The 20,000-nt window shown below is 44.1% G+C and overlaps 10 protein-coding genes and 1 non-coding gene across 19 annotated transcripts in view; 6 read left to right on the top strand and 5 right to left on the bottom strand.

The window, feature by feature from the left end:
• The first annotated feature begins 10 nt into the window (after positions 1-10).
• Positions 11-859, top strand: LOC9634690 (partner of Y14 and mago). 2 transcript variants are annotated; one of them, XM_024672041.1, is made up of 4 exons: positions 11-212; positions 261-374; positions 452-634; positions 705-823. In XM_024672041.1, the coding sequence occupies exons 1-4, from the start codon at positions 66-68 to the stop codon at positions 714-716; spliced, it is 456 nt and encodes a 151-aa protein (XP_024527809.1). In that variant the 5' UTR covers positions 11-65; the 3' UTR covers positions 717-823. The 2 variants fall into 2 exon arrangements, with proteins under 2 accessions (XP_024527809.1, XP_002967199.2); XM_002967153.2 differs by having other exon boundaries at positions 15-212; positions 452-637; positions 707-859.
• An 18-nt stretch (positions 860-877) lies between these two features.
• On the top strand, positions 878-3,266 carry LOC112345384 (histone-lysine N-methyltransferase ASHH1-like). 8 transcript variants are annotated; one of them, XM_024672035.1, is made up of 8 exons: positions 878-967; positions 1,014-1,040; positions 1,094-1,134; positions 1,260-2,025; positions 2,079-2,322; positions 2,381-2,566; positions 2,623-2,848; positions 2,917-3,262. In XM_024672035.1, the coding sequence occupies exons 2-5, from the start codon at positions 1,023-1,025 to the stop codon at positions 2,319-2,321; spliced, it is 1,068 nt and encodes a 355-aa protein (XP_024527803.1). In that variant the 5' UTR covers positions 878-967; positions 1,014-1,022; the 3' UTR covers position 2,322; positions 2,381-2,566; positions 2,623-2,848; positions 2,917-3,262. The 8 variants fall into 8 exon arrangements, with proteins under 8 accessions (XP_024527803.1, XP_024527805.1, XP_024527804.1 ...); XM_024672037.1 differs by having other exon boundaries at positions 878-1,040; positions 2,459-2,566; positions 2,917-3,266; XM_024672036.1 differs by having other exon boundaries at positions 878-1,040; positions 2,921-3,262.
• LOC9634689 (gibberellic acid methyltransferase 2) lies at positions 2,438-3,817 on the bottom strand. The gene is made up of 3 exons (XM_024671730.1): positions 3,253-3,817; positions 2,995-3,171; positions 2,438-2,864 (listed from the first exon to the last, which is right to left on the bottom strand). The coding sequence occupies exons 1-3, from the start codon at positions 3,696-3,698 to the stop codon at positions 2,438-2,440; spliced, it is 1,050 nt and encodes a 349-aa protein (XP_024527498.1). The 5' UTR covers positions 3,699-3,817.
• A 1,122-nt stretch (positions 3,818-4,939) lies between these two features.
• Positions 4,940-6,228, bottom strand: LOC9634688 (glutathione S-transferase T1). Its single transcript, XM_002966784.2, has 7 exons — positions 6,087-6,228; positions 5,937-6,010; positions 5,814-5,874; positions 5,714-5,767; positions 5,586-5,665; positions 5,325-5,530; positions 4,940-5,262 (listed from the first exon to the last, which is right to left on the bottom strand). The coding sequence occupies exons 1-7, from the start codon at positions 6,149-6,151 to the stop codon at positions 5,128-5,130; spliced, it is 675 nt and encodes a 224-aa protein (XP_002966830.1). The 5' UTR covers positions 6,152-6,228; the 3' UTR covers positions 4,940-5,127.
• A 47-nt stretch (positions 6,229-6,275) lies between these two features.
• LOC9634687 lies at positions 6,276-7,597 on the bottom strand. Its single transcript, XM_002966783.2, has 6 exons — positions 7,416-7,597; positions 7,096-7,257; positions 6,897-7,013; positions 6,664-6,813; positions 6,551-6,609; positions 6,276-6,470 (listed from the first exon to the last, which is right to left on the bottom strand). Exons 1-6 carry the CDS (start codon positions 7,560-7,562, stop codon positions 6,335-6,337), a joined length of 771 nt encoding a protein of 256 aa, XP_002966829.2. The 5' UTR covers positions 7,563-7,597; the 3' UTR covers positions 6,276-6,334.
• A 27-nt stretch (positions 7,598-7,624) lies between these two features.
• LOC112345435 (DNL-type zinc finger protein-like) lies at positions 7,625-8,460 on the top strand. Its single transcript, XM_024672158.1, has 4 exons — positions 7,625-7,862; positions 7,916-7,962; positions 8,042-8,170; positions 8,247-8,460. Exons 1-4 carry the CDS (start codon positions 7,652-7,654, stop codon positions 8,334-8,336), a joined length of 477 nt encoding a protein of 158 aa, XP_024527926.1. The 5' UTR covers positions 7,625-7,651; the 3' UTR covers positions 8,337-8,460.
• Positions 8,461-8,808: 348 nt separating this feature from the next.
• Positions 8,809-10,037, bottom strand: LOC9631653. The gene is made up of 3 exons (XM_002966782.2): positions 9,763-10,037; positions 9,473-9,631; positions 8,809-9,407 (listed from the first exon to the last, which is right to left on the bottom strand). The coding sequence occupies exons 1-3, from the start codon at positions 9,979-9,981 to the stop codon at positions 9,036-9,038; spliced, it is 750 nt and encodes a 249-aa protein (XP_002966828.2). The 5' UTR covers positions 9,982-10,037; the 3' UTR covers positions 8,809-9,035.
• TRNAY-GUA lies at positions 8,891-8,973 on the top strand. The gene is given in 2 exon segments: positions 8,891-8,927; positions 8,938-8,973. It is a non-coding gene; the product is annotated as a tRNA-Tyr (tRNA).
• Positions 10,038-10,071: 34 nt separating the features above from the next.
• Positions 10,072-12,432, top strand: LOC9634686 (N-acetylglucosaminyl-phosphatidylinositol biosynthetic protein gpi1). Its single transcript, XM_024671729.1, has 9 exons — positions 10,072-10,206; positions 10,267-10,494; positions 10,551-10,715; positions 10,794-10,885; positions 10,936-11,133; positions 11,192-11,686; positions 11,739-12,073; positions 12,128-12,221; positions 12,269-12,432. The coding sequence occupies exons 1-9, from the start codon at positions 10,072-10,074 to the stop codon at positions 12,390-12,392; spliced, it is 1,866 nt and encodes a 621-aa protein (XP_024527497.1). The 3' UTR covers positions 12,393-12,432.
• Positions 12,433-17,127: 4,695 nt separating this feature from the next.
• On the bottom strand, positions 17,128-18,765 carry LOC9631652 (phosphoadenosine phosphosulfate reductase). Its single transcript, XM_002966781.2, has 9 exons — positions 18,639-18,765; positions 18,183-18,441; positions 17,993-18,109; positions 17,846-17,941; positions 17,727-17,792; positions 17,619-17,678; positions 17,512-17,567; positions 17,303-17,453; positions 17,128-17,247 (listed from the first exon to the last, which is right to left on the bottom strand). Exons 1-9 carry the CDS (start codon positions 18,707-18,709, stop codon positions 17,188-17,190), a joined length of 936 nt encoding a protein of 311 aa, XP_002966827.1. The 5' UTR covers positions 18,710-18,765; the 3' UTR covers positions 17,128-17,187.
• Positions 18,766-18,786: 21 nt separating this feature from the next.
• Positions 18,787-20,000, top strand: part of LOC9634685 (protein ROOT HAIR DEFECTIVE 3 homolog 2) — a 3,713-nt gene continuing 2,499 nt past the window's right edge. Inside the window, exons 1-8 of the mRNA XM_024671728.1 lie at positions 18,787-19,055; positions 19,107-19,257; positions 19,329-19,395; positions 19,445-19,547; positions 19,596-19,666; positions 19,719-19,782; positions 19,838-19,903; positions 19,959-19,997. Of these exons, the coding sequence (XP_024527496.1) occupies positions 19,044-19,055; positions 19,107-19,257; positions 19,329-19,395; positions 19,445-19,547; positions 19,596-19,666; positions 19,719-19,782; positions 19,838-19,903; positions 19,959-19,997 (573 nt within the window). The 5' untranslated portion in view covers positions 18,787-19,043. The remainder of the gene's footprint in view (positions 19,056-19,106; positions 19,258-19,328; positions 19,396-19,444; positions 19,548-19,595; positions 19,667-19,718; positions 19,783-19,837; positions 19,904-19,958; positions 19,998-20,000) is intronic.

The raw sequence follows: 20,000 nt of genomic DNA, 5'->3' as shown, positions 1-20,000 counted from the left end.
ATTTGCGCTTGAGCGCTGGAGCTTGGTGTTTCAGTCATCGAGCTCTTCATCGTTTTTTAGGGTTCATGATGGGTTCAGAGGCCAAGGGGGGGGAAGAGAGGATACTCCCGGCAACGCGGCGGCCCGATGGAACAATGCGCAAGGCCGTGAGGATACGAGCTGGATACGTGGCGCAGGAGGAGGTCGCCATTTATCAATCCAAAGGCGCCTTGGTAAGCTAGGAAATTCATCACAACATCTTCGCTTATTACTTTGTCCAGTTCAAGAAGGATGCTCCTTTGGTTCCTCCTGGCTACGACCCCGAAACCGATTTGATCAAGCCAAAAACTAAAGCCGCAAAGAAGAACGAGAAAAGGAAGGAGAAGAAGCAACAGGTGAGACGATTGGATCTTTTTCTGTGTCGCCAGTCTTATCTTTTCTTCATCGCTTACAATTTTTTCTCCTGAATCAGGCAAAACTGGGATCGACAACAACAGAGCCCGGCGACTCACTCTCACAAAAACTTGACGCCCTGCAAGTTTCTTCCGAGCCATGCGAGACAACAAAGCAAGGAGAAATCTCGCAAGAAGGAAATCAAAGCGTGACTGACACTGGCAAGTCGGAGCTGGAGAAGAGGATTCGAGCTCTCAAAAAAAAGGTCCGATTCTTTCTTTTCACTCCTAAAAAATCCAAGCGAATGGATCTTCACTCTTTTTTCTCTGCGTAGATCCGGCTAGCAAACGAATCGCCGCAAGAAGGGACGTCCTCTCAGCCAAAACCAGAGAAGGTGAAAGCATGGCAAGAGGAGCTCCAGCAACTAGAAGCTCAAGCTCAAGCTTAGCTATTTTTTTAACATAATTGGGAGGGAATAGTTTTCTTCTCAGTAGTGTTTGCTAGGGTTTGAGTAGGGCGGCACTGGCGGGACCGCTGCTGGGATTTTGGAGCGCCGTGATTTCGATCGCAGCTAGCTGCGGCGCTGCGAGCCGAGGTAAGCGATTGCTCGATCTACACATTAGGCTGGTCTGGATTTGCAGCGAGGAGCAATGGAAGAGGCAGCATCGGTAAGAAAATCTTTGTGCGCTGTGCTACGGCTTTAGCTGTATGATCTTTGCAGCTACAGACGCCTGTGTTTTGCTGGGACGGTGATGAAGAGAGGCAAGCAAGCAAACAGCTCGTTTGATTTTCATTTTCCTCTCTTCGTTTTGTGCCATTTTGTGTGCATTACTTTTGAGAGATCTTTTACGAGTTCTTCTGATTTTCTTGTTGCTTTTCCTTCCCAGGTTTGCCATGGAGAGAGTTCATGGCGTGAATGACTTTGTCGACGAGGATCAAACCAAGTTTAGCACCATGGACGAAGATAATGGCGACGATGACTGGAGAGCTCTGGCGGCATCGCAGCCTCCGCCCGAGCCAGTGGTGGAGGCCACAGAGATAGATCCAGCACCGCCACCGGAGTCTAACGTGAACGCCCATCCATCGCCGCAACAGCTCGCAGTTCCTGCTGCTGCTACGCAACACGTGCAGCACACGCAGGTAGCGGACATTAGAATCATGCGCTTCACTCGGAAGCGAACTCCAAACCAGCGGGGACGCAGGCATCCGGCGCTGGTGATGAAGCAGGAAGATCTGCTGGAGAAGTTTCCAATACTTAAGCATTTGCAGCAGCAAGAACAGCAAGAGCAGAAGGAAAAAGAGGCGGTCGCTGCGAAAGGCAAGGAGGGAGTGACTGCTGCTGGCTCGAAGAAGGTGGAGGCTGGCTCTAAGCAACCGGTGGCGGAGACCAAGGCAAAGGCGGGCCCTGACGCTGCAGACAATGTCGTGAAAGGTCAGAGGTCTGTGCTAGCGAGACAAATCGAAGCCGACAAGAAAACTATCCGGCCAAAGCAGCAGCTGCAGCAAAAGGTGGAGGATCAGCAACAGAACAAGAAGCAAAAATCTCTCGCCTTCCAAAAGTCGAGGAACATCATTAACAAAAGGATCAACGCCGAGTCTGCCAAGACGGAGCCTGCTCTCGAGGTGGAGTGCTCAGAGGTTGTGGCGATGCAAGTAAGTTTGCTTGCTTATTTGGAGCCTTTGTTTTACGGGCATTTGGTGCGCAGGCAAAGCAGAAGGCTGTAGCGGTAGAGTTCAAGGCACTCCGCGAAGAAATTCGTCCTCTTATTTCTAGTCCCGAGGAGGAAGGACTCAAGGGAGTGCCATCAAATCTGCAAGAGCGATGGATTGAGCTCCACTGCAAGCACCTGCGCTCCAACTTCGATTACCATTTTGCTGTGACGCAGCATTTTTTGTGCCATCCTCCTTTGGGCCAGTGCAAGGCAGGACATGCAACACCGCAGAACTAAGGCAAGTCAATCTCCACTGCTTTGGAGTGACAGTTTTCCGTTTGGTTGCTATTTTCCAGAAGCATGCTTGTCAACATTTGTAAATCCACTTCAAATGGTAAACTCATACTTTCGTCTTATTTACTTCCTCGCTCCAGGATTGCCAAAGCCATTTTGACGTGACGTGCTGGAACATAAGGTTCCTTCGGAAGAAATCTCTCTTCCAGCCGTTTAAACAGTGCCTCGACCAGATCTGGAGTTTTCAGGTGTGCTTCTATTTGTTTCTTCATAGTGCTCTTCATCGCCATGGTCTCTATGCCAGCATACTCTTGAGGAGTCGGAGCTTTCCCTCCTCCAGCCTCAACTTTGGCCTTGACGCTGGCGTATGTTGGCATTGGACACTTGAGTTCTTCGAGCTGCAAGATAGTGAAAACATCGCCAGAGTCGCTGACGGCCTTGGCAATCTCGTCCAGAGTCCGGTGGTAGGCCGGAATATTGAAGGAGTCACGAGTTTCTTCATCAATCAATCCCTGTGCAAAGCAAAGCGGGTTTGTTCTTTTCAGTCTGTTTGATGATCTCTTACCTCGAGAACTAAATCGTTCCATACTTGCTCCAGGCAGGTTACCATCCAGCCGAGAGAACAATCCTCGCCTCCCGTTTGCTCCGCAGGATCGCTGCTCGATCTTATGCTTACGAAGAAGGTGACGAGGCCGCCAGGGACAGTCTCTTCAGCTCGACAAGCCAAGTAGCGGCAGAGATCTTCGTGGGCTTGCGACGCGAACGCTCGAGCAACCTCTGGTGCTGATCCTCCAGCAGTGATTCTTCCAGCGTTCCAGGACGAAGATCTTCTGTCAGCCACGGCCGCTGGAACCTGAAAGAGCAAGAGCAACGAGCTCGATCAGCAATTCATCCAAGATCGCGAAACATCATCTCAAGGAACAAAGAACTTTAGAGATGAGAAAGAAATCTCTCACTCGCCTTTGAGAGCCACTGCAATGCTACGTTACACATGGAAAAGTGGATGCTGGAGCTGGGGAAGAGGCGATGGTAGAACGATCCTGGCACTCCCGCGACGAAGAAATCGGCGCCCTCCAGATGCTGGAAGAGCGTGTTGAAATCGTTGGAGACCAAATCCGAAAATAGCGCCTGGACCTCGGGCTCGCGCAGCCCGGACGACTTGAATTTGTCTCTCACGGCCTTGATCACAAAGGCTACCGCGGTGATAGTGTTGCTGCCCACCGCGCATCCCAAATCGGCGATCCGGAGGGGAGCGGCAGTGTGATCGGCGAAGTCGTGCGCCGCGATCGCCACGCGGAGAGCCGGGGCGATGAGCAAGAATGCCGATCCCTGGTTGGAGGAATTCCGCGAGTAGCTGCTGATTCCAACCCCGCCTTCCATGGAACCCAAGTTTCACGAGAGAAATTTAAACTTCCCCGGTTTTGGAGCCTTGTCCAAAGACGAATCTTTCTTCCAAAGGCGGATCTTTTCCAGAAAATATTCTATCTGTGACGGTTGACCGTCACCCTTCACCCATCACCGTCACCGTCATCGTCATCCTCACGCAACGCTTCGCCCCTCCAAGCGTTTCCTCGCGCGATTCGCTCATCTTTTCGCGCGCGCTGGGCACGGCGAGCAAGGAGGAAATGCTGCTGGCCTCGCCGCCGTCGCCGCCATGGATTCGGCGTGGGAGGTCAAGACGCCCGCCGATCTGACAATCAGGCACAGGCAGGCTCCTGGCAGTCGGCCGCGATCGAGCTCGCCCGTCCGGAGACCCAATCCCTCCGATCAATCGCAGCAATCCCAGGAGCAATGCCGCTCGCGCTCCGTGGGCACGCGTGCGGGGCGATCGCCCAAGCCTCCCCCGCCGAAATGGAACGAGCCCCCGCGGATCGTGTGCGTGGCGCCCAAGATGGTGCCCAACCGCGACGCCGGCCCCAACCGCGTCCACTTCCTCGACTCCATCTACATCCGCCGCCTCTTCCCGGAGCGCCCCGTGATGACCCGGCGCGTCAACCACGTCGCCCACCACTCGTTCGACACCGCCGACTTCAAGACCACCAAGAACGCCACCGCCATCCTCGACACAAACACCTTCTGCCGCTCCATCGCGTTCAAGGACCCCAACACGGGCGTCAACCACATCATCTCCTTCGAGAACGCGTACGACTTCTCGCACGAGTACGAGGACGCGGACCCGGGCGCGAGGGTGGACATCCACTGCCGCCCCAAGACGGAGATCGAGAAACAGGTGGAGATGAGCGTCCAGATCGTGTCGCCGGAGCAGGACCGGCAGCTCTCGGAGAACAAGTACCTGTACAGGTTCCAGCACAAGATCCGGGTCTACTGCCCGCACGCCAAGCTGCAGACCTGGGCTACCACCTTTCGGCCCAGCGAGATCGTTGACTACTGTGACGTTGACCCGTACTTGTCGGCCAGCAACGCGGTCAACCCGACGCTGCTGCAGGTGCACTACCACCACATCACCCACCACGTAAAGTTGGTGCACCTGCTATGCAGGCCGCAACACATCCGCTTCCTGCAGGAGAAGCAGCAGGAGCACAGGACAGCCAAAACTCCTCCCAGGAGTTGCTCTCCTTGCTGATATCCAATCTCGCATGGTTTGTTGTGCAGCGTTGCCATTTTTTCCCAGGGAAACCTCCATTCATTTTCTAGTTTATAGCTTTGGAATAGCAAAAGGACTCAGTTATTAATCTCCCAGCCCTCTTGCTTAACATCTTCAGTCGATCTTCAGTCGCCACACACCATGTTCATCACCGATTGGTGACTAAGAAAACATATAAGCAAACCTTTCTTTCTGTAATGCCTTTCACTTGGTCGTTGCCGCTGCTAAGTTAGAGAGAGCGTCACGGAAGTAAGGCGAGGCTGCTTCCTCAACATCAAGCATCCACTTTTTAAGTTTGTCTCTTGGACCAACCAGACTAGCGTACTTGTCCTTCAGAACCTGGATTTTCCAAAGCGTTATTCACGAAGATGAGAGGATAAAGCTGACTGTGATGTCTTTACCTCGAGCTGGATGATTTCGCAAGCCAGGCTCAGATCCGCAATGGTTATCTCGGACTCGCCGCACAGGAATTTGCCGCCCTCTTCGAGCCACACGTTTTCAATGGTGTCAACTGAAGCTTGGAGTGTTTTATCAAACTCGGCAAGTTTGCTCTCGTCTTTGGGGATGCCCAGATATGGTGCCAGGACTTCGTTGAAAAACAGGCCCGCTGTATGAGGAGAGAATAATGAATGAGGAAGTAACAGTAAACAAGGGAAAGTTACCTGCACCACGACGCAGATTTCCATGGTGCCAATCCAGGACGCTATCGATCCGAGCTCCTCGTAATGGATCCGATGGGTACCTGCGGTTTTAAAATGGTCAGAACATAAGTAAAAACTTGGTGCTTTACCAGTTACTAGAAACCCCAGGCTTCGTTGTTGCCAGATAACGAAGAATAGCATGGCTGTGCAGAAGTTAAGTCAGACTCAAAGACGAGCCAGAGTCCAAACCTTTCGAAGAGTTTGAAACCATTGTCCACAATAGCAGGCACTTGGCCCATTGGATTCACAGCTGAGCAAAAAAGACGCGAGAAACAGTGGCTTTTTCTAGAATGATTGAATTCCAGGAAGTACCTTTGTACTCTGGCGTCTGGTGCTCCCCCTTCATCAAGTCTAAGTGATGGATCTCGGCTTCAATGTTGTTCACCCTGCGTTTCAAGCAAGATCATGGCTTTAGGAGAAAGAAAAAGCAAAGAAGAAAGGAGAGAAAACTTTCAATCTCACCGGCAAAAGATGTAGATTGCTCGCGATGGCTGTGAGAGCAGATCGATGTAAAGGTGAAGCGCCATGAGAGGAGAGAAACCTACGGAAACACGGAGAACACGCGACACACAACAAAGACAATGCAGTGGACCAATAAAAAACACAAAAGAAAATAGCTGACAGACACAAGTTTTGACAAAGGGCGATCAATTAAGCAAACAGCCGAATGGTTTGATGATCGTTTACCACAAAACGTGCTCTCGTCATCATCAGTCGAGATAGAATAGCGTGACAATCTTGCGAAGACTCTTGGCTTCGCTGCATGTTTCCATGAGTAATCTGCTGTCATGGAAGGCAAAACAAATGACCTGCTGTACGTGTGAAAGAATGTCCATATTGCACAATCTGGAAAGCAAGCCCGGTGGTCAGAAGCCAAAGAAAACATCGATGCTTGAGCAAAGAAGAAAATGGAAAGACGAAAACACCTGCTCGCTTCAATCAATGGGAGATGATCGTTGTGCGGCATCTCCATCACGTTTTTCACCTGGTGTTGTTGTGTTTGAGTGGAAAACCAAGAGAGAAAGAGAAAAGCTCTTACTTTTGCTAGCAGCTCTTGGCTCTCCGGTGGCTGCTTCTTCAGACTTTGGGGAAGAATCACCGTCAGCAACTCGGGCCTCTCGGCTCTCAATGCTCCTCTGATAACCGCGGCGTTTGTGCCGGAGGCTCCAGACGTGTAGATGTGGTTTTTCTGGAAGAGGTGAAGCCGACGGTTAGACTTTTCTCGTCCTTTCGATATTCTGCTTCTTCGTCGTCGCGAAGCAGGAAACTCACCGTGATTACCATCGCGTAACTAAGTATCTCAATAAGCTGTTGATGCATGAATCCCATGTTTCGCGTTCCGAAGAAGCCGATAGCTCTTGGCCCTTGTTGTTGGATCGCGAGAAGTTCCTGAGAAAGGAAGAGAAAAACATAAGAACTCCCGAAAAACAAAGAAGAAGGAACAAGAGTTTCGAGAGAACTAAGAACTTACTTGCAAGTAGTCCAAGTCTGGTATCGATTTATAGCTCGGTTGCTCTGCCACAGTGGTTCCAGCAGCAATAGCTTCAGCTTGAGTCGGGATCTCATCTCCATACCCAAGCACCAGATCACTGCTTCTTCTAGTTTCCCCTCTTCTACTCTCTGCTGCTACCCTCTATAGAAAATCCACCAAGACACGGGAGACCCTGAGCAAAGAAGCAAATAAAAAGCCGCCAATCCGTCTCTATCCATCCATGCACAATCCATCCACTCCAAATCCTCTAACAATCCCTCCAATCCAATCACAAGCTCAGGCTTAGCTAGTTCCCTTACCAAAATCTGGCGCCTCCTGCGAGGCCTCACCGAGTAGCCATCGAATCCGCTGCTGCTGGCGACGAGACTTCGATCGATGTGAAGCGCCGTAGCTGGAGCATCCGCGCGGTGGATCCAGAGTGGCGCGCTGCAAATGCCGGCAGGCATGCTTCTCCTGCCCAGGCCAAACACGGAGGTTTAGGTTTATAATATTTGGCAGCATTGGCATTTTTAGGGTTCTTCCGGGACTGGAAAAAATGGCGCTCACCGCTTCTTGCGCCTGCGGCATCGATCTCTTCTCAACAGCAGCGTCGGATCGATCGCTGGAGCTCCCGCCGTTGCGGCGCATCCGATTTCCCAGGTCAGGAGAGAGATTTCTGGCGAAAAGTTTGGTCGCGTCGCCGGGGCCGCGCATTGCGATCGCAAGGACGCGGCATCGTGAGCGGCGCCTTGGATGCGTTGCAGAATGTAAGTTACTGAATCGAATCTTGTGGACTGAGTCTCATTTGGTGTGAGATCAGTGTCAGAAAATGGCGAGTCTCCTTCCACCTCTGATGAGAATTCTCAGGTAGATCATGCTCCTCTTTTTCTTTTCCACTAAGTTAGCTTCTTCTTTTGCTTCTTTCTTTCTCGTCGATTGCTGGCAGACTGCGCAGCTTGATCTCCACTTGCCGCGAAGAAGGCTCCAAGCCGAGTTTACTTGCAATGCTTGCCAGACAAGAACTACACGGCTGATAAATCCTCACGCTTACGAGCGAGGAACAGTCTACGTCCAGGTGCACATAGCTCTCATCACGGTCTTGGAATTCATCCTAATCTTTTTTTTCTCCTCCTCTTCTACTTTTGCTCTAGTGCTCGGGATGTGAAGTTTACCATCAGCTTGTGGATAATCTCGGCCTCGTCGTGGAGTTTAGATACACAGAAGAAGGAATTGATCCTTAGTGTTGTTTAAGCCCAGGGTAAAGTTGTCTACTTGGAATGTATATGTGATCTTCCAGGTACTTCAAGCCAAAACAAGAAGAGCCTTAACAATATAAGCCGAATTTGGACTATACAATTCTTGATACTTTCTTCTGATTTCTAACAAGCTGTTCCTTGTTATCTATGCTGTTTTGTAATATGAATGGTTCAGGTTCTTCTGGTGAACATTCAGGATATGTCCATCGTTATTCAATATAACGATGAGTATAGTGTATATAACGATATACTGTTTGAGTAATATCATTGTCTCCTGCATCTACACACCAAATTCACCCTACAACTTGTGAGTTCCTTTACACAGTATTTGATCTTTAGTTATGCATGAAGCTGTTAATAGTCCATCAACACATCAGTCACCATTGCATTGTAGCCATATTTTTCCAGTAGAGTATCCAAAAAATAAAGAAATCATCAAAGAAAAAAAAAAGAGGACTGATAGTAAAATCCTGATGGATTAAATAGTTTTTTAAAGAGAATATTTTTAAGATACCTAAGCAAACGGGTTTATCATAAAACCGACCTTAGCTCAGTTGGTAGAGCGGAGGACTGTAGTTGCTCAGACATCCTTAGGTCGCTGGTTCGATTCCGGCAGGTCGGATTCGCTGCTGTTTTATTGGTGCTTGAGATCCCAAAACTTAGCAGATTAAGGCAAAAAGTAAATCATATCGCCAACGAGTTTATTTTCTCATCCACCTGATTCTGTGCGGATCCATCTGTAGCAGCGGCCGGAGCATTCGGCTTGGAAAGATCCACAGGAAGAGAATCGTCTTGCAAGCAGCGCTGCTGGGGATGAGCCAAGAGCTGACAAATGTGTCTGAAGAGCACACGCGTGAGACCACCTCCACTCTCAAAGATGTAACTGTGAGCGTGAACCCTCTCCAAAATCTCCACCAGAGCATCGTACACTTGCTGGGGACAGTTGCTGGGATTTGGCTTGTCGTGGAGGTAGAGAGCGTCGAAAACTACAAGGCTTGGATCCGGAATGTGGATGTTAAACTTTGGAACAGTGTTTGATCTGCAGTAGACGAGGATCTGGATACGAAGCAAACACAGGGTATGAGCTCATCTACGAAGGAGAAAACCAAAAATGCTCTTACCACTCGAAAAGCTCGACTTCGTTTCTTGGAGGCTCTGGCGTCGGGAAGTATGAGCTGAAAGAGGCTGGAGAGGTCACACTTTGTGTAAGAGCCTTGAGAGCTCAAGCTGCGAATCGAGGTCGAGATTGCATCGAAGTCGCGTAGATATTGGTGTGAGTGCTACACAGAAAAGAGAATCTTAAGCCAAAACTTCCAGAGGACCAAATGAAAAAATCTCTGCAGCGAAATCTCGAGAACCAGAGACTAGATCGCGAAAGAATTTTTGCTGCTGGCAAGAGCCTGCCACTCACCCAAGAAGCCCCCTGTCCGATGGTAGCGATGGAAAATGCGTGATCGGCCGACATGAGGAGCTTGGAATGCACGAACATTAGAAGCGCTTGCTTGATCGCATCCATCCTCGTCAGTGCGTGGCCCTTCTTGAGCTCGGAATCCATCTCCAAATCCACATCCACGCACAGCACGATGTCCTCTGGCCAGTGCGCTATATCCCATGTCCTGTAAGAATCCATGCCCCAAAACCTAGCTCTCAGAGCATATTCTATATTCTCCTCTAAAAGGTGTAAAGTGGTAGAACCCTAAACCTAGGCCAAATATTTGTAATGGAGCTTTGTCGGATATGGTGGCCTCCGCGCCTCCGCCAGGGCGGGCCTCTGGCGCTGCTGGGATGGATCAATCTTCACAGGCGCTGTGCTGATCTCGTCGTGGCTGCGGCGGCTCCGGCATTTGATCTGGAGGTGAGCAGCATTGAGATTTTTCCGCGATCCCTTTCTCCCTCTCTCTGTCTCTCTGTGTAGGGATTCTTCACAAGGCGCAGCTTGCGAGCGCTAGAAGAATGCTGCGGGGATGTCTGTGTGCTTGGCTTGTGTATTGCCAACGAGCTAGAGCCGCGAGAGCTTGCCATGCCGGAATCGAGGAGCAAGTTGTGGATAACATGCTCCTGCGCTGCCGCCCGGGATGGATTTTCGACTCCCACGCATTGTTCCATCACTCTCGAAGGCAAGCCATGCTCACCGAAAGTTCACGTAAGTCATTCGGATTTTTTTTTTCCTTCTTCTTTTAAGTTTTCTCGTGATTTTAGTTTGTTCTGTACAATCCCCCTCTCTTCCGGAGCCACCATTTTTCACTCCAGCAGTGGGATTTTTTCCCCTCGTGTTTCAGGCTCCAAAGTTTTGAGCCAGGAAACATTGACAAGAAGCCTTACTGGATTCTAGAGCTTGAGCAGCAAAATAGAGGTCCAGATATCGTAAGTTTTCTTTGGTAAGAAGTCATTTGATGTTACTTGAACGCGAGAAGCAGGATTTATATTGTGGTTGCTATACAGGCTATGGTGACGCGGCAGCTTAACTGTGCTTCTTTTCTGGATGCTGCGACTGACAAAGTTGCTCATTCGACGTTCCGAGACACATTTTCTATGTAAGTTGTTATGATGCTTAGTTTCTGTGCTCATGTTGATAATTTTGCAGTGTCTTGACCGGAGTGGCTGCTATTTTATCCTCACTATACTTTGCTGCTAGTCGGGTCTGGTTTCTGGCGTCAAACTGGCTCCTTTCAATGCCACTTGTGAGCTGTGCACTGCGTTCTAGCAGTACGTTCCAAAGCATTCAGAATCGATTCCAGGAGCTTAGTATGTGGCCTTCGGTATTTTTCTGGTGCACTGACGGGTATGTTTTTGGCTTCTTTTTTTTTTCTTGAAGTTTGTGTTTGCATTTGCATTTGCAGGCCTCAACATCCAAATGCAGCCGTTTTCCATCGACTTGACTTGCTGAGACATTCGTTATGGTTCAAGATAGCCGTGGATTTAGTGCTTGGCACGGTGCTTGGCGTCCTTGTGCTTATGTTCCAAAACGCCATCGCGGTGTTCGTCGTGACTCTCTCTTGCTTCTTGACCAACGACGTCCTGCGAACTGGATGCATCTGGCTCATGGGAGTTCCAGCCGGCTTCAAGCTTAACAACGAGCTTGCCGAGGTTATGGGGACTGCCGCTTTGAACGTCACCCAGGCTTTCTTGACGTTTCTGGAGCTTTTCCCAGCTTCTGTTCGGTTGTTACAATGCCTGGGAGCAGTCTCGATTCTACTCGGTGCCAGCGTCTCAACCTCAGTTATGGTGGACGCTGTCTTTATGGCGACTGCTCACATAACTATGCTTCAAAGAGTGACCGCCTTCATATATGGGAACCAGCTCAAGGTACTCGCAGCGTTGTGGCGAATGTTCAGGTAACACAAGACAACTTTTCTATTTAATTTTTCTTGACAAACGTTTTTTCAGGGGTCGAAAGTTTAATCCGTTGAGAAACCGGATTGATAGCTACGAGTATTCAGTGGAAGAGCTCGTGGTTGCTTCTCTAATGTTTACGCCGCTCCTCCTGCTGCTTCCCACAACGTCGGTGTTTTACACTTTTTTCACGATATTACACGCGTCTCTCACCGTTCCCAGATTTCTACTGCAAATCGCAGTTGAGCTCATCAAGACGTTTCCTTATGTTGAACTGTGGCAGTGGATAGTTGCAAGGAAGAGGTTTCCATCTGGCCTGGAGTTCCACTTTGAAGTTGTGAGTAACGAGGTAGCAGTGTCAAGGCTCCACTCCAGGCTCGCCACTTTTGGTAATTATCCTTTTCCTCTTTTTTTCTGGTTTTATAAATTGATCTTCGCTGCAGACGAAATTACCATGCCATTTATTTTAGGATTGTTTTCCAGATGGGATTCCACGGTTGCTTCCAGCACTGCTTTTAATCTGGCAACTGGAGGAAGGTAGAGCCTGTCGAATTTGTTAATCCTTATATGACGAGTTCTTCCAGGTTGCCTATGAAATTCTGCTCGGGTTTGTGCCCACAGACTAAACGCAGTTCTAACTTGAGCCTCAGAAAGTTTTTCATTCTTTCTTTCAGAGCTTTCAGTTCTGGAAATGATTTTTGGAAATGAGCATTGTTCTCAAGCAGTTTTTCTTTTTTTGTTGTTTTTAGTGAGATTAAAATCAGTTTGTCTTTTAACACTAGCTTAGTGCTCAGCGGCCAAATTGTTTTCCTCCACACTCAACCATAGTCATTATTAATGTTATTATAAAAATTATATTGCATTGAAATATTTTAAATCATATTGAAATTTTAAAGAAATATTTAATTATATTTAAAATAGGAAATATTCATTTGGATGAATAACAACAAACAAAGTACTTTTTCTATAAAATATAATAATGGTAAAAAGATTTTCAAAGTAGAAAATTATCCTAACCCACATCCTCATAACTTTTTTAAAGAGCTATAATTGTTTTTAAAAAAGTATTTAATTATTTGGTTTTGGTTCTTGGTATTACTCTAAAAAAATTAATTCTTTTTACCCACACTTTTTATTATTTTTAAATATCATAGATAAAATAAATATATTTATTATTAAAATAATAATAAATTTATTTTATATTTTATTAAAAAATAAATTTACAACTAATTTTATCAATTTTTTTAGGAAATAAATATGACTAAGATTTATCAAAAATTAAGTTTGGTATTCGCAAATGCTATAGACTAAGCTTTAATGAAAAGACTTTTCTTAAATTTATTTTTATCAATAATGTTTTATAGTTTTTTAATCATTAACCATTTATTAATATTTTTATAAATATGTAGCAAATATTATATCTCATCACTTTTATGAGTTTGTGACAAAAAAAAGTCATATTGACATTATAGTAGATAGGCATGCTATTAAATCTTTAAAATTTTATTTACATTTTAATTAGTAAAAATAGATAATTTAATGTTTGTTTGAAAAAAAATTAGACTCTCTTTACCACAAAATGTTAATTTTTGTACCACTCTAAAACTGATAATATAGTGAGTAATAATAAGTTGTGACTCCTAGAATTCTTTTAATTTAATTAATTTAAATATTCTCTAAAATTAAGCTTTTAGTATCTGAAGTACTATAATATAAATCCTGATAGAGAAAAATAAATTATTACTATTTTTAAGTTTGTTGTTTTATTTAAGTGACTTTATTAAATACTAATTTTAACAAATTTGACCTTGTAAAATATTTAGATGATGATGTTACTTCTAAAAATGTTATATACCTAATTTTAAAAATTAATATTATGAGAGGCATGCAATTTATTCTTGAAGGGCAAAGTTTTTAGTAATACTTTATTTGATGTTTGGGATTATATTTCATATGGATTAGAATATTCTTCCAAATTTTTTTTCAAATGTGCATTTGGACATGCTAATGATTGTGATTGATGCTTTTTAACAATTATATCATCTTTGTTTTGGATTATCTAAATCAATGATGCAATTTGGTGTTAACTTCTAAAGCCTCTTGCTTTGTATGGAGCCAAATATGTCAAAATAGATCAAGTTACAAATATTATAGCTAACATTTTATCAAGATATTATGGGATTTATACACACACTTATTCCAGCCACCTTTGACAATGCTCTTTGACTGACATAACATTATAAAATATTGCCTTTTCCACTTCTTGTTATATGTCCTTCAACTTCCCTTTCTAAAGGAAATGGTCCTATTCTAATTAAAGTTCATATTATTGCTACTCATGTTCAAGGATAAAAGTGAGGATGTGGTTATAATTGTGATATCTATTGTTAAATATGTGATGAGGTTAGCCACATATATCTGTATTATCAGCATTTTCTGGATTAACATCCTTCATTTTCTTAAGTGGAAGCCTTATCATCAATAATGTTTTGCTAGTATTGTTGAAGTGGAAAGTTTTGACATAAAGAATCTTCTGGGAAATAAGGAGTCATATGAGTAATAGAAAGTGTTTGAGCGAATAAGTTAATAACCCTTTCATCCTTCTTTTGTAAGTACTATCAAGAGGTTCACTCAGCACTAGAACATTTAATATTTACTTTCCAAGCTCATTTTTATAACAAGAGGTTTTCTATTATTTTCTCTATGTTAGTTGATATAAGTTTAAGTTTATCTTCTATTACTCAGCATGTTGCCATATATTACCATCTACAGTTGTGTTATGTGGTGAAGCCAATCTTCATTCTTTATGGCAATAGCCATACATATATATGTGCATAGGATAAAGTAAATTTAGCTTTGTGTGTAGGAGATTTTGAGTTTGAACTTTAATTGTTATGGGTAATACCAAGTCAAGTTTTTGACTTCATCCTTGATATGGATTAATTGCAGTGGAATCATGCCAAGCGTAATTATGAAATTTTCCCCCTTTGTCTCATACTTCTTCATATTTTATCCATTCCTCTAACTTTTGCTCCCCCTTATCTTTCCACTTCCACCTCTACTTTTATCATTTTTATCTCCCCATTGTTTCTTATTGTATATCCATATTACTCCTCTATTCCCTCTCCAAATTCCTCTAACAATCTATATGTTATAGTGGTGGATGGACTCAAAAAGGAGTATGTTGATCTCTTCAACTTTGACCTCTCATTTAGGGTTAAGATTGCAACATGTCATCTTATTTCAATTGAGGATACTCATTTAATCAAAGTTTTTATTAAGTGTTTAGCACTAAGGGAGATCAAGATTTTATAGAGGAACATCAAAGGGTGTTAGAAAAGGGTGTTATCCAAAAGCCTCAAAGTCCTTGGCATTTGGTTTGTACGAGTTTTTGATGATGCTATTCAATTTGAATAATGCTTGAGCAACTTTCTAGCAGATGATGGACGAAGTTCTTTATGATAAATATAAAAAGCCCAGTTGACGAAGCTTTTGAATTTATGTCAAAGGTGACTGCTAACTTCATTAATGATGTTTTGATCAATTCAAGAGGGATATGGGAAGAGCACATTCATGATATTCGCAAGGTGTTGAATGGGTTATGGGATGTTGGTTTAAAATTGAAACAGTAGAAGTGCATGTTTGGGTGCAAGGATACGACTTATCTTGGGTACTATATTTTTTATAAAGGTTTATAAATTGATCTTGAGAAATTTATAGCTGTTCTAAAGTTCTTACTCTAAAATGTGTAAATGATGTGTAGTGCTTATTAGACCCGATGCAATATCTCAATCGTTTATTGATCATTTTTCTAGTCATACTACATTGTTATGAGTATTGTTGAAGTCGTCAACATCATCTTCATTTAGTATATGGACCATGAGCAAATATTTACGGATCTCAAAGAGTTGCTAACGACTCCTTTAATTCTAACATATTCTAACTATTCATTTTACACATAAATGTTTTTTATATCAGTTTTGGAGGTGTATTGATGCAAAAGAGCTTGAGTGTGCTTGATTAATGCTATCCTATTGCATATATTAGCTGTATATTATAACTAATAGAGATGAACTACTCTATAGTAGAGGAGTGTTTAGTTGCAATTTGAAGTTTTGAGAAACTTCATGCATACTTGCATGGTTTTCAGACATTATTAGAAAGTGATTATGTTACAGTTACTTTGCTATTGAAATAGAAATTACTTCGTTAATATGGTTATTTTGTTATTGATCAATAGGGCCTAAAGATTCAAATATATGATTTCGAGGTTGTTCATTGCCCAAGAAATTCTATAATTAATATTGATGCCTTTTCTTGAGCTCCTCTCCTTTCTTCACACTCTTTTCATACTCTTGATGAGTCTGTTATTCTAATATCAATGGATTTTCTAAAATTTTGTGTTATCTAGAACTCACCAAACCCCTAAAGTCTAGGAGACAATTGCTTTGGACTTTCACCCTCAAACTCAGATTTGGCTTGGTCTTGGTTCTGGTTTCGGTTTCGGTCCTAGTCTTGATCTAGGTCCTAATCTCGGTCCCCATCTTGGACTCTTCTAAAACTCCATTTTAGATTCTATTTTAGATTGCATCTCAAACTCCTTCTTAGACTCCATTTTGAATTCTATATTAGACTCAGTCCTCACACTTCCATGTGTCAGTCCTTCTTATGTCATTTTCTAGAAATTCATTCATCAATTGTTTTATATTCATTCCTTAAGCATTTTATTTGAAGCTCAATTTTGCTCTTGACTTTCCGAGTTAGAGCTTTTAGTCCAAACATATTACATTCGTTAGACTTCCTTTTTGACCACTACCACAGGGCATAGCTTCAACTCCACTTTAGGGCTTAAGGATTTGTGATATTCAATAGGTAGATTGTTTAGAAATTGTGTATATATAGCAGTTAAAACACTTTATATAAAGGGAGTAGGAATAATTGATATAACTTATAGATCTATTGATGCCTTGTCTTAATATTCCTTTAGATCTCAGCTTGTCAACCAAAGAACTTTGACTGCCTCTTATCCTTTTGAGAAGATGATATAAGGTCCAAATGTATAATTATAATGTCAAACATTAATATTGATGTAATGGGATTTTGATAGTTATCAGATTGTTTTTAATCTAAACCAATCACTTTTATATACAAGCTAGAGGTTTTTTTTGGGCTAATTGATATGCATATTTCTGTAATTCATTTCTATATTTTATACACTCACAAATATAAGTTTAAAACTATAAACATGTTTATAATTTATATACACAAGATTAATTTTATTGAATATCAACCATTGGAATAAACTAAAATATGTTAGAAAATGTTTAGAAAAGTTTATAAATTATAAATACAAAATTAATCTAAATAACAACCATTAGATGGTATATTTTAGTTATATCCTACTGGCTTGCTTAAGCAAACCAAAAACAATATTACATATTCCTTTCTTTTGGGAAAAGAGGTGTTTTATTCCTTTGATTTTGTCCCTAGAAACAAACTTCGACTACTTTTGGGTGTGTATCCCGCATTCAGTCTTGAGCGAGCCATCTTTGTTCGTGAGGCCCTGGATATTCAAGTAAAATCAGTTTCTCTTTCAGTGCTATCTTTATTCGCAATACCTGGAAGCGGCCAGATCGCTCTCCACCATACTCGAACCATTTCTCTTTAGGCACTGGCAGCGTGCTTTGGACGTCTCCAATGCTTGGATACCCCTTGTCGTGAAGTGGATGATAGGGAACGCTATTTTTCTTCAGGTAGCTCCAGCAATCCCTGGGAGAAAAACAAACCTCAACTATCTCTAGATTGCAATAACAAGAAATAAACTCGCCTGAATTCCCAGTATGCAAGTGGCTGGACATTCACCATCTTTCCAGCTTGAGCTACCTGAAAGGCCTCAACTTTATACACTGACTAAATAGTATTATGTCGGCTTACCTCCAGATGAGCTCTTTCAGCGCCATGATCACGTCTTCTTCCATTTATCATCGCATCAACCTGGAGAAATTGTTAGAAGAAAACGGCAGCTTCAATCTCTCCCCTTACCTGGAGACTCGACAAGGCTCGATTGAAAGGCTCCACCTTGCAGATCTTGTCATACTCGTCTATATTCTACAACGTTTTTCCCAATCACATGAAGCGGAGGGATTGTCTGACAGATTTACCCTAATGTAGAGGTCCGATCCATGCTTTGCAAGGTATTCCTCCTTGGTGGTAAAGTCCGCTGCGTGAAACACACGGGCCTTGAAGTCATACTTATCCTGCAATGCCATACATGAATTTTTCCAACGTCAGGAGATAGCTCTCCATACCTCGAGGCTCTTCAGAAAGGTGTACGTCTCCGGGAACAAATGGAAAGTGTCAATGAATATGACTTTCACGGCCTCCTTTTCAAAGGCGCCGATTTTGTGGAGCAAGTCTAACATCACCTGCAAGCTCAGAAGAAATCTTCAAAACAAAACAAAGAACTAGAACGCTCGAGAAAAATATGTATGGACTTACCACATCACCGGCGATCAAGGCACAGGGAAAAGCTGGTCTCTCAAAGCACTCGATCGTTTTCTGGAGAACACTTTTCGCCTGTGATTCCAAGTGCTGTAGCCTTGCCTCGTAAGCCTCATCGTTCCACTGCTGGATGTCCAAGGCCTCTTTCTCCTTGACCACGGCAGCACAGCTTACACTGTGGTGAAGAACACGGGCGTGGCTCTTCGATAGGATCCTATGCAAAGAAGCGAAGTTCCCACCCAATAGCGAGGAATCTCTACAAAAAAAAAAAAAAAAAGAGGTGAGAGAGAAGGAACACGAAACTTCGAAAGCTAAGCCACAAAGCTAGAGAATTTTGCGAGGCAAACGAGCTATTCTTTTGAATCGCGCATGCAAATCACATCGTGATCGGAAGAAATGGAAAATCGTGTCGATCGATCGAAATGCAGTCGCATTTTTGCGAGGAATTCTTACCTGGCAGGGCGACCGGACGAAGGAGCTGCCGCGAAGGAGAGGTGATGATGCCCTAGCGCCATAGCCGCCATGTCTCCCTCGTCCAAAGAGAAAGGGTTTGGGTTTTTCACACGCAATTGGGAGTTTTTTTATTTCCCCACAAATGCCCTACAGTGGGCAACGAAACAGAGCAGTCGCTCTGCCCTATTTTGTGTTCCCGTTCCCTAGCGAGCGCCGATCGTGAGGCGCGTGGCTCCGATCGAAATCGATCCAGTCGCCAGCATTCATCGGCACAGATCGGCGTGCATCTGATCGCGAGCAGGGTTTTGAGGGGTTTTGTGCGAATCGATCGATCCAGCATTGCCTAGTGCCTTCTAGGGTTCTTGGATCCATTCTCCCAGCATTCTTGCCCGATCCTTCCACAAGATGCATAGCCAGGTTTGTTTCTTTCTTCTTCGATTGTTTCCAATCGTCTATTGCTCGATTCAGGAGAATGGATTCACGGTGCCCACGATGCAGCTGATTGACGGGAGCGGTAAATTTAACGAGGCTGGATTGGAAGAGTTTGTGAAATCCGTGAGGCTGCCGGAATGTGGGCTATCCTATGCTGTGGTGTCGATTATGGGTCCACAAAGCAGCGGTAGGTGTGTTTAGATCATATCCAAAAAAAATCTCTCTCTCTCTCTCTCTCTTTTCTTTTGATGTGAACAGGGAAGAGCACGCTCTTGAACCATTTGTTTCGTACGAGGTTTCGAGAAATGGATGCTTTCAAGGGAAGGTTGGTGTTTGCTTGTTCTAGGCTTTTTCCTTCCTTATGCTTTGCGTAGGTCTCAGACAACACAAGGAGTGTGGCTTGCCAAGGCCAGCGGTATTGAGCCGTGCACACTGATATTGGATCTTGAAGGCACGGATGGTCGTGAGAGAGGAGAGGTATTGTGTGTTTTTATCTTTATGCATAGCTGACATTCCAAAATGCAGGACGACACTGCTTTTGAAAAGCAGAGCTCTTTGTTTGCGCTAGCTGTTTCGGACGTTGTTTTGATAAACATGTAAGTTGTTGTAGTACTTCGTCTGTTTATGTTCGTCAGTACTTTCGTAAAGGTGGTGTCATGATATTGGTCGAGAGCACGCAGCCAACAAACCTTTGCTGAAGACCGTCTTTCAGGTGATCATCCTTTGAAGCATCGTATTCTCAATTCCTGATTCCTATTTTTTTTCAGGTTATGATGCGGCTCTTCACACCCCGTAAAACAACGCTCTTGTTTGTCATCCGGGACAAAACGAAGGTAGCATCCAGTATGCTGCTAGAAAGTCTATATTCACATCACAATACCCATGCAGACGCCTTTGGAAGTTCTGGAGCCTATTCTCAGAGTGGACGTT

Source organism: Selaginella moellendorffii, unplaced genomic scaffold (genome assembly GCF_000143415.4).
Source record: "Selaginella moellendorffii unplaced genomic scaffold, v1.0 SELMOscaffold_8, whole genome shotgun sequence".
In the NCBI taxonomy this organism is placed as follows: Eukaryota; Viridiplantae; Streptophyta; class Lycopodiopsida; order Selaginellales; family Selaginellaceae; genus Selaginella; species Selaginella moellendorffii.
The sequence above is the reverse complement of the archived record's forward strand: the minus strand, read 5'-3'. Positions and strand labels throughout refer to the sequence as shown.